The sequence below is a fragment of the Microtus ochrogaster genome, chromosome 17 (assembly GCF_000317375.1).
Source record: "Microtus ochrogaster isolate Prairie Vole_2 chromosome 17, MicOch1.0, whole genome shotgun sequence".
Classification (NCBI taxonomy): domain Eukaryota; kingdom Metazoa; phylum Chordata; class Mammalia; order Rodentia; family Cricetidae; genus Microtus; species Microtus ochrogaster.
Genome location: NC_022019.1, coordinates 4401768 through 4411049, shown reverse-complemented (window position 1 = coordinate 4411049; position 9282 = coordinate 4401768). Strand labels below are relative to the sequence as shown.

Genomic DNA, 9282 nt, shown 5'->3' with positions numbered 1-9282 from the left:
AAGACTTCATTTTTTAAAGACCAGTTTTGGGCTGAACCATCAGCTGCATCCATTCTCCCATCCCCTCCATAGCCTCTTCCATTATAAACTTCCTGTACTTGAATGATGTGTTTCAGACCATTCACTCCACAGCAGCCGCTCTATGACCCGAAGCATTTACTTACTTCTCTTGGGGTTCAGTCCTGGTGTCATACATTTTACAGGTGTGATCAATTACATGCTGACACCCTGTGTTCTAGCCACTTATCTCCCCTTTCCCTGATTTTGCTATCTCCAGACTGTCACACGGTATGCATTTAAGGATCTTCACATCTTTTCATAGCTTGATATCAGTTTTGGTACAGAATAATATTTCATTGACCATCCTTGATATCAGTTTTTTTGCAGAATAATATTCCATTGCCCAGATGGTCTGGTCTCTCATTCACCTACCATAGGATCCTGAGTAAAGTTGCTTCTGTAGTCTGCCCTGTGCAGGTTTTATGTAGACATGAGTTCCTTTAACTTCTCTGGAAAAATATTAAGCATGGTTGTTCCAGTCGGGTATTCTTTACCAGGTTAAGTAAATTCCCCCTCCATGCCTAGGAGTTTTCATTTTGAATGGTTTTCAAATGGTCACTAATATGACACATGATTCTTCTCCCTTAGTGTGTTGTTGTGATGGATTACACCCACTGAATTTCAAATGCTAAGCCAGCCTTGCATGGCAGGAACAAATCCCACATGAGGGGTTTGTCATGAGGCCTGGTGAGAGATCATGAGGACAAAGTGGAATGTTCTTGGCATGAACTTGTTGAGCTTTCGTTGGAGATTTTCATGTCCATGGTCATGAGAGCTATTGTCTTCACTGATTTTGATAGTAGATGGTCTTAGCCTAACACTCACTGCAAGAGTTTGTGCTCTTTGCTTCTGTGTTATAGGAGAGACTGGGCACCCTTAACTGGTGAGCTAGTTCTGGCTTGGCATAACCATAACAGAGTGGATCTCCACAGGGGTAAAGGTCTTCGGAGACTGTTTTTCTTGCACGTGCGTTGGCAGATTGTGGTTTTCATGGACTTGGTACATTTTATCTGTGAGATTACAGATGTCAACTCTTTCATGACCATGATCTGTAGTGACACTCTCCTTTACCTGTGATGTTTATAGTATGTGTCCTATTTCCTAGATCCTCATTTAGCCTGGTTAGAGGATTGATTATCTTTTTTTATCTTTCTGAAGAATCAATTTTTTGTTAATTTTTCCTTTTGATTTCCTGTTTTCATCCATTTCTCTCCCTCCCCCCTCCCTCTGTTCCCCCATCCTCACCCTCACCCCTCCCCACCCTCTCTCCCATTGCTTCTGAGACAGGATAACCAGAGTGAGTAGGCGCTGGTCTTTCCATCTCCCCTGTCACTTAGGCTATGGTGATATCCCTCCAGCTTCCCCAAAGGGTGGGTCTTCTCAAGAGTGCTTTGCTCTGGCCTCTTTCAGAAGGCACCCCCGCACCTTGTTGAAAGAGAGGAATTCGCTTTAATCCCTATTATGAGCATCTCCTGGATCCCCTGGAGGTGAAACAGACTGAGCCCACACTGCTCTGGGCTCCAGAGCTCTACCTTCTCCTAGTCTCCATCCAAGGCCTTGGCAATTTGCCAATAATAGTTCCCACTTCCTGCCCAGGGGGAGGTTGTGAGGCTGGGAGTGCATTATGACCCTTTGTCTCTGCCTGACCTCTAAGGGCTCACTTCTCTCAGAGATCTCAGAGCCAGCTGGTCCTTGAGTTTGTTCAGCTGCAGAGGCACTCCTGGTCAGTTCAGACACAGACTGTGGAATGAGGTTTTTTTTTTTTTCTTTTTTCATTTAAAAAACTTCCAGGTGATTGAAACTTCACCTTCTGGTCTGATCCTCTAGATATTTATTTTATATTCTCGACAGTCAGAGGATGAAGATAAGAGAATAAAAGTTCAGCAGTGGTCTACTCATCGCAGAATCCGTGAAGTGCATTCATCTCTTCATGGTGTCAGGCAAAGGCTCTCAGGGGATGGGAGACACATCTATCTTCCTCTTGGGGGCCTGGGCACTTGACATTGTTTGCTGGCCCTGGACAAGAGGACCTGCTATCTTCCCAATAAGGCAGAACCTAATATCTGAAATCAACATTGGCACAGCCAAGAGGGGCCAAAGCCTTCCTAGTGAGATGCAGTAATTTGCTGTCAGAGAGCTGGAAGCCATTTCAACCCAGATATAAGGTCAGGACTCTGAGAGCCACCACTTACTCAACACAGCAACCAGAAAGAAAAGTCCCGTGTCACCCCCCTCCCCTCGCAAGGATGGAACTTGTGGAATGCGTCACTCTTTGCTTCCTGCTGCTTGTAGATCATTGATCAACAATCTATGGACGATAAGACTCAGTTTTCCCCCAAGAGCGCTCTGCAGGGGAGAGGACTTTCCCAAACTCACTTTCAATAAACACAAGAATCCATTGTCTCTCTCCTAACGGAAGGCTTTGATGCTTTACTGAGAGCAAAACATTGCACCAATTCCCCACAGCTAGTGACATCTTCAAAAGATGGAAGAATAAGGCGAAAGGGTGTTTCTCTTTGAAGAGGCCAGGAGGAAAAACTGTGAAATATGAACAGCTGTGAGGAAGACTTCTTAATGCGTAGGATTTGAAATGCGCATGCGAAAGTTCTCTGGGGACTGACGAACATTTACAGTTGTGAGGTTATAAGGCTTACTTCCTTCAGTACCCTGGCCTGCCTCAGACATCCCTACTGAGAACCTGACTGACTGACTGACTGACCAGCAAGGGTACTGTTCGCTTTAAGAAAAAGGAGGCCCAGAAAATGGTAGTACTTCTATTTTCCTTATTTCATCCTTAGTGTTTTGTGTTTTAACTTTTCAGGTTTAGGTAGAATATCGATTCTCTCCAGTTAACCCCTAAAATATTCTACTAGTGAAATACTAAGTTATATACGTCAATGGTAATTGTCGCATCCTGCTTGTTAGAATCTACTGATTTCAACAGATACAGGGATTAGAAGTATTAATTAGCAGGGAATTCTATAATATCTTATAAAAGTAGCAAAGTGAGCCAAGAATTCTGCCTTGTTACCCAACGTCTAACTAAAGCAACTACAAGAATTTGGTTCAAAGAATGCTTTGTCAAGCGTAAGTCCACGCATGTACTTGGTCTGTACCTTGGACAACTCCATGCCCGGCCCACACTGCTTGCACAGGACACAATTTCCAGACCGATCCTTGAATTCCTGCTGCCTGCAGTCTCCGGTTTCACACATCGCTTTACATAGCTGGAAAAGAAAAACGGTTCATGCCTCAGGCTGTTTGCAAGAAAGGAATGACACACAGTGAGAGCAAAAACTGCCTTAGCGTGGGGTTCACTTCAGTTTCTGATTTTAGAAGAACCGCTACTCTCTGAATGAGTCCATGGGACAAGTCAACCTATGACAAATCCTTTCTAGCCCAGAGAATGTTCACTCATCCCATAACCAGGGATCCCTTGTTCTAGACTTAAATACTCTACCATCTGTTATTTTTCTGGTTATCTCTAACATGATTTATAAAGAAGTAACCCTGTAGGGAACCCAGGGCTTTTACTACCCATTTCTGAATTAAAACCAACCAACAACCTTTTATGATCTTAAGGGAATCTAAACATACACAATGCATACAGCGGTGAGATGGATTCAGACCATCACAGGAACTCCAGGGTCTCAAGATGTAGCCCGGGCTGGCCTCAAACTCCCAGCCCTCGTGCCTCTTCTCCCCAAGGGCTGCCACCTGGTTGGATGGAGATTCCAGGTGCACTACGCTCACTTGGAGACGCTCTTTAAAACTCCCATCTGACAACCATGAGCTCACACCTCCCGAGGGAGGTGGCAGAGATGACAAACGGCCAGCTCTGGACTCTTCCAGACAGAAGTGCTGTGTGAACCCGACTCTCATCCTCACTGACGGCCATCCAGCCTTTCCTGGGCCTGAACAGTGTGCTTTAGCTCAGAGCATAGACCTTACGTAGAAAAATCATACCGGGATCAAAAACAAGGCAATAAGTAATTCCCCCAATTCATTCGCTTAATTGATTTAGCGACATCTATCTATCTACCAAACACAAGTTCACATTGTTACTGTCATTCTATAAATACGTGCTTATTTGCCTTTTTCTAACATCTATTAATTTATTTACATATTTGTGCATGTCTGTAGTGCTCATGCACCAGCACTCATGGAGGTCAGGGGAAATTTGTGGGAGTCCATTCTCTCCCTCCACCATGTGGGTCCCAGGCATCAAACGGAAGTCATCAGGCTTGAAGGCAAGTGTTCCTGCCCACTGAGCCATCTCGCTGGCCCTTATTTATTGATGGGCAGTGTTCTATTGAGAAACTTAGTATCAGGCTGGGAATGTAGCTCAGTTGGTAGAATTGCCCGCCTAGCATGAATGAAGTCCTGGGTTCAGTCCCTAGCACCGTAACCCTGTGTGGTAGGGTGAATGCCTACAATGGTAGCATTGGGGAGGTGCAGGGAGGATCAGAAGTTCAAGGTCATCCTTGGCTAATGAGTTCAAGACCAACTTGAGCTACATAACGTTGTCTTTCATAGTAACATAAAATCATGTGTCTCTATAAAAAAATGAAAATAGAAGTGATTTGTTTAAAGAAATAAGGGACAAATGAGGGGGGAGGCAAAAAAAGGGAGGGCAGAGAGGAGGGTGACTTCAACATATTATATAACTTGTACAAAAGTTGAACAACAACTAAGTAAAAATTTTAAAAATATACTTATAAGGTTATCTTAAAATGAGAACATAGCTCAAATGGTGGAGGGTTTGCTTAGCATTTGCAAAGACCCAGCTTGATCCCCAGTACCATGTAATATGGGTGTGGCCGTCTGTGCTGGCAACCCAAGCACCCTGGCAGGAAGACCAGTTCAAGGCCATTCTCAGCTGTGTAGCAAGCTCAAGGTCATCACAGCAACTGGAGACCCTATCTATGAATAACAAAAACAACAATTACCTGCTGAGCTGTAAGAAGGCGGGAAACTTCTTTTTTTAATTATTATTTGTTGACTGAGAAGTTCTCAGGATGAACATTCGTGAAGTCATACACAGAGCAGCCTTGTTAATGGTGTCTCAGAAGACCACTGGCTCCGCCTTTTACCCTAAGCAGGGACACCCTCATTAACTTAGTTGATGACCATTTTGCTGCTCTAAATTAAAGCTAAAAGTCTTTAGAGATCCTGTGAGGACAGCTTCCATCAACCTTACATCTACATATCACACAGATCATATTGACCAATCACACCACAGTGCCGGAAGCCAGAGCTCCCATCATGTCTGCCAATCAAAAGCCTCCGCCTCCAGGCCAGTGGGAAGGAGAAGCCATGGGAGACTCAAAACTAGAAAGTTCTCTGTGGGTAGAAGTCTAACAGACCATAGCTCCGGACAGAAGTTTCCCTTTTGCCCCAGATAAATGTAATCTCCTTGAGGAAGAAATTCTACCTCTGTCCCAGGCCATGTACTGGACAATTGTAAGGCCAGAAAGGAGGTTTTCCTCATGGCTACATGGCTTCCTCACAGACTCAGGCTCCGGGCTCACTTACACTGACTTCACCTTCTAAGACCTTGGGTCCTGTCTCCAAGGTTAATAGCTCTCTCTATAGGTGTAGGTCCTTATTATATCCCAGATTAAATAAATGTCGATTCTACTGAATACCTCACGATAGATGCAAATACCACATCAAATAGATTTCGTCTGTTCTGGACTGGAGATGTAGTTCAGTGGTACATTGGGCACCTAGCATGCACAAGGCCCTGAATTCAATCCCACAAAACAACAAACAACTATTCCAACTTCTTCACTAACTGTGTGGATCCTGGAAATCAGCGTAGAATCTATGGTCTTCTTAGCTCTAAGCCAGGGGTTCTCAACCTGTAGGTCACGACCCTTTCGGGAGGGGAGGGCTGAAAGACCCTTTCACAGGGGTTGCATATTAGATATCCTACCCATCAGATATTTATATTATCCTTCATAACAGTAGCAAAATTACGCTTAGGAAGTAGTGACAAAAATAATTTTATGGTTGGAGAGTCCCCACAACACAAGGAACTCTAGTAAAGAATCTCTACATGAGAGAACTATGCTTATAAACCCAAAATAATGTCATTAGCCTAATATAACATGAGGAGTGATGTGGCAACTCGCTTTATGACTCTACCTAGATTTAAGTGAGATAATTTCAATACCTGTGGCAAACTTCCTGGCTCAACAGCACTGCCTAAATACAGAAGAGAGCAGGCATAATTTGGAAAAAAAATTAAAAAACAATGATTTCATAAATAGAAAACAGTCTTGGTAGTATTATTTTTGTTTGTTTTGAGAAAGGATCTTGCTACACAGCTCAGGCTGGTCTCGAACCTGCAATCTTCCTGCCTCACCCTCGAGGGCTGGGATTTTGGTACTCATAATCCTGAGGCCACTATATGAATTCTTTCTCCATGTTCCTATGAAAGAAAGAAAAGTGTACTTACCAAACAGCCTAGGACAAGCATGGTGACGAGGAGCACTCTCCCTTGCTCAAGCAGGACCCTTGAAGCCATGGCTCTCATCGGATGTGTTTCTCCCTGAAGACAAAACAAGGAGAAGAAGGGAGACACAGTTAGCATTCAGAGTCTTAGGGAGCACTCTTATACAGTGATATGACCACCATTTTCCCTAATATAAGGCACTGAATATTACTTATTTTTTTTTAAAGAACCATTGTATTTTATTTATGTATGCATGTGTTTCCTGCATGAATAGGGACAACAGGGTAATAACAGTTACAAAACAACATTTCTAAGCACCAGTGTGTGTCTAGCATACTAATTTGCTTATGCCAGAGACCTTCTCAACCTTCCTAATGCCACACGACCCTTTCATACAGTTCCTCATGTGTGGTGATCCCCAACCATAAAATTATTTCATTGCTATCTCCTAACTGTAATTTTACTGCTGTTATGAACTATATAATGTAAATATCTGTATTTTTCAACAGCCTTAGGCAATCCCCATGAAAGGGTTGTTCAAAGTTGTTCATCCCTTAAAGGGGCTGAGACCTACAGGCTAACAACCACTGTTCTAGACCATCAATATATCATTTTTTAGAGATGGAGAAATGACATAAACCATCTCCCCAACCATCTCCCTAAATGATCTCCCCACAAACCATGAGGTTTTTGTTTTTTATTTATTTTTGAGATAAGGCTGTGCTAAATTGCCCCTGGCAGGTCTTGAATTCATCTCCTGTTGCTTCAGTCTCCCCAACGGTTGGGATTAGAGGTCTGCTTCAACCATGCCCAGTTCAGGATAAACTTCAATCAATGGTGGCCATGGTTCCTGGTCCCACTGCCAACAGGGAGCATCACAGGCAGCTGTGTGAAAAAGAACAAGCCCCTTGGCCTGTGGGGAATAAGCCTTCTGCAAGGTAAATATCCCAGCAGGATAGGGAGCCCTCCAGTACAGTGGGAGAGGTCACTGATCCACAGCACTTCTGGAACATGAGAACTGCTACCAAGTATTAGCAACCACTGTCCATCATGTTATGGTGCTTCAAAAAATACTTTTTTTGTATTAGCAACCACTGTCCATCATGTTATGGTGCTTCAAAAAATACTTTTTTTTTACGTCTTTGAGACTTTCATACATGTATGAAATTCATTTTGATCATACTTCCACCCCACTCCTTCTCCTAACTCCTCCAGATCCACTCCCACTCTCCACCTCTCCCAATTCTGTGTCTTTTTAAAAATAAAAGTAATGCATCGTGTCTAATTTGTGCTGCTCATGCGCTAATGGCTGTGAAGCGAACCATTGGACCGCAGACCGACCCTCAAAGGAAACCAGCTCTGCCTCCCCAAGAGTCCTCAGCTGGCAATAGCTTCTTGGTTAGAGGTGGGGGCTATACGGGAATGTCAAATGGCGTGACCCTGGTGCAGGTCTTGCACAAGCTAGCCCCGCTGCTGTGAGCTCACTAGTACGGCAGTCTCGTCATTTCCAGAAGACACTTTTCACCCCAGTTCCCACCTCCGTCCCTTGTAGCTTTCCTATTCTGTCTTCCTTGATGGTCTCTGAGCCTTGTGGGAAAGTATGTGATACAGATGTCCCAAATGTGGCTGGAAACTCCATAGACAGTTATTCTCTGTACTTCAACCAGAGATGCTGGAAACTTCATAGGGTTCTCTATACTTCAACCAGAGACTTAACTATTTCTGTGTTAACTGCCACCTACTGCACAAAGAGACTTCTCCAATGAGGTCTGAGGGCTGTATAGAGCTATGGATACAGAGATATGGATTTGTAGGGCTGGATCACATCCTTAGTGATAGTTATCGCTCATCCAACTCCCTTCTCTGCCCAACCTGAATCTATCTCTCCACCTAACATCCTTCCCCGTTGCTTCCTCTTTCCTCTTCATTTTACTTATGTGTGACTATCCCCCTTCCGATATCATGAACTCATCAAGGCCGAGAAATACAAATTACTGTTTCTGTATAATCGTCTGTAAGTCTGAAGATTCTCTAGTTTACCAAAATGTCCACACTGAAAACATCTTCTAACCACCCAGCATCCATGTCTACGGAACAGGTACAGAGAAACTGGCCCTCGTCACACCAAGCAGGCTAATGGTATCAGAGCTAGGCCAGAACGCGGAGGTACGGGAATCCAAAGTGCCGGGCTGGCCACATCTCGCCAGCTGCACTGTGGAGGCTCTTACAAATGAAGTCACTCAGCCTGCTCATTTGCGTGAATGAGTACTAATGCAGATGTGTCCCAACTGGCCTAGCTTGGCAGGGACAGGAATAGAACAGGTGCTAGAGATGCACACCCCTGGCGCTCGCTGAAAATAAATTAAAAAAAAAAAACAACTGTGCTGTGTGTACATGGCAAAGGGGCCTTAGAGGCAGCAGCCTAGGAAAGCAATGCCCAGGAGACTCTAAATCAGCTAGGCTGGGCAGACCTGTAGAGTAGTCCCTAAACAGCATCTACCCTAGCTTAACTGTCAAAGATCTGGAACCCTGTGAATGTAGTCTGGGTACTTTGGCATGAGGTACCCTGGACTGAACCTCCCAGCATTCGTAATTGCTTACTTCTCTTCCTTGTCTCTGGCAAACACTTTCTTTAGCCAAGGCAGTGTGTGTGTGTGTGTGTGTGTGTGTGTGTGTGTGTGTGTATTCATTCTTTATGCATATGAGTGTTTTGTACTCATGGATATGTACCATGCATGTTCCTGGTGTGTGTGTGTGTATGT

General features: G+C 44.1%; 1 protein-coding gene across 3 annotated transcripts in view; it reads right to left on the bottom strand.

Annotated features, from left to right (window-relative positions):
- The window catches only part of Tnfrsf19 (TNF receptor superfamily member 19), an 88605-nt gene that overhangs the window by 63814 nt on the left and 15509 nt on the right, over nt 1-9282 (bottom strand). For all 3 annotated transcript variants that reach the window (XM_005355399.2, XM_013349238.2, XM_013349239.2), the window contains exons 2-3: nt 6524-6616; nt 3177-3287 (exon numbers count right to left, since the gene is read on the bottom strand). In XM_005355399.2, the coding sequence (XP_005355456.1) occupies nt 3177-3287; nt 6524-6601 (189 nt within the window). In that variant the 5' untranslated portion in view covers nt 6602-6616. The remainder of the gene's footprint in view (nt 1-3176; nt 3288-6523; nt 6617-9282) is intronic.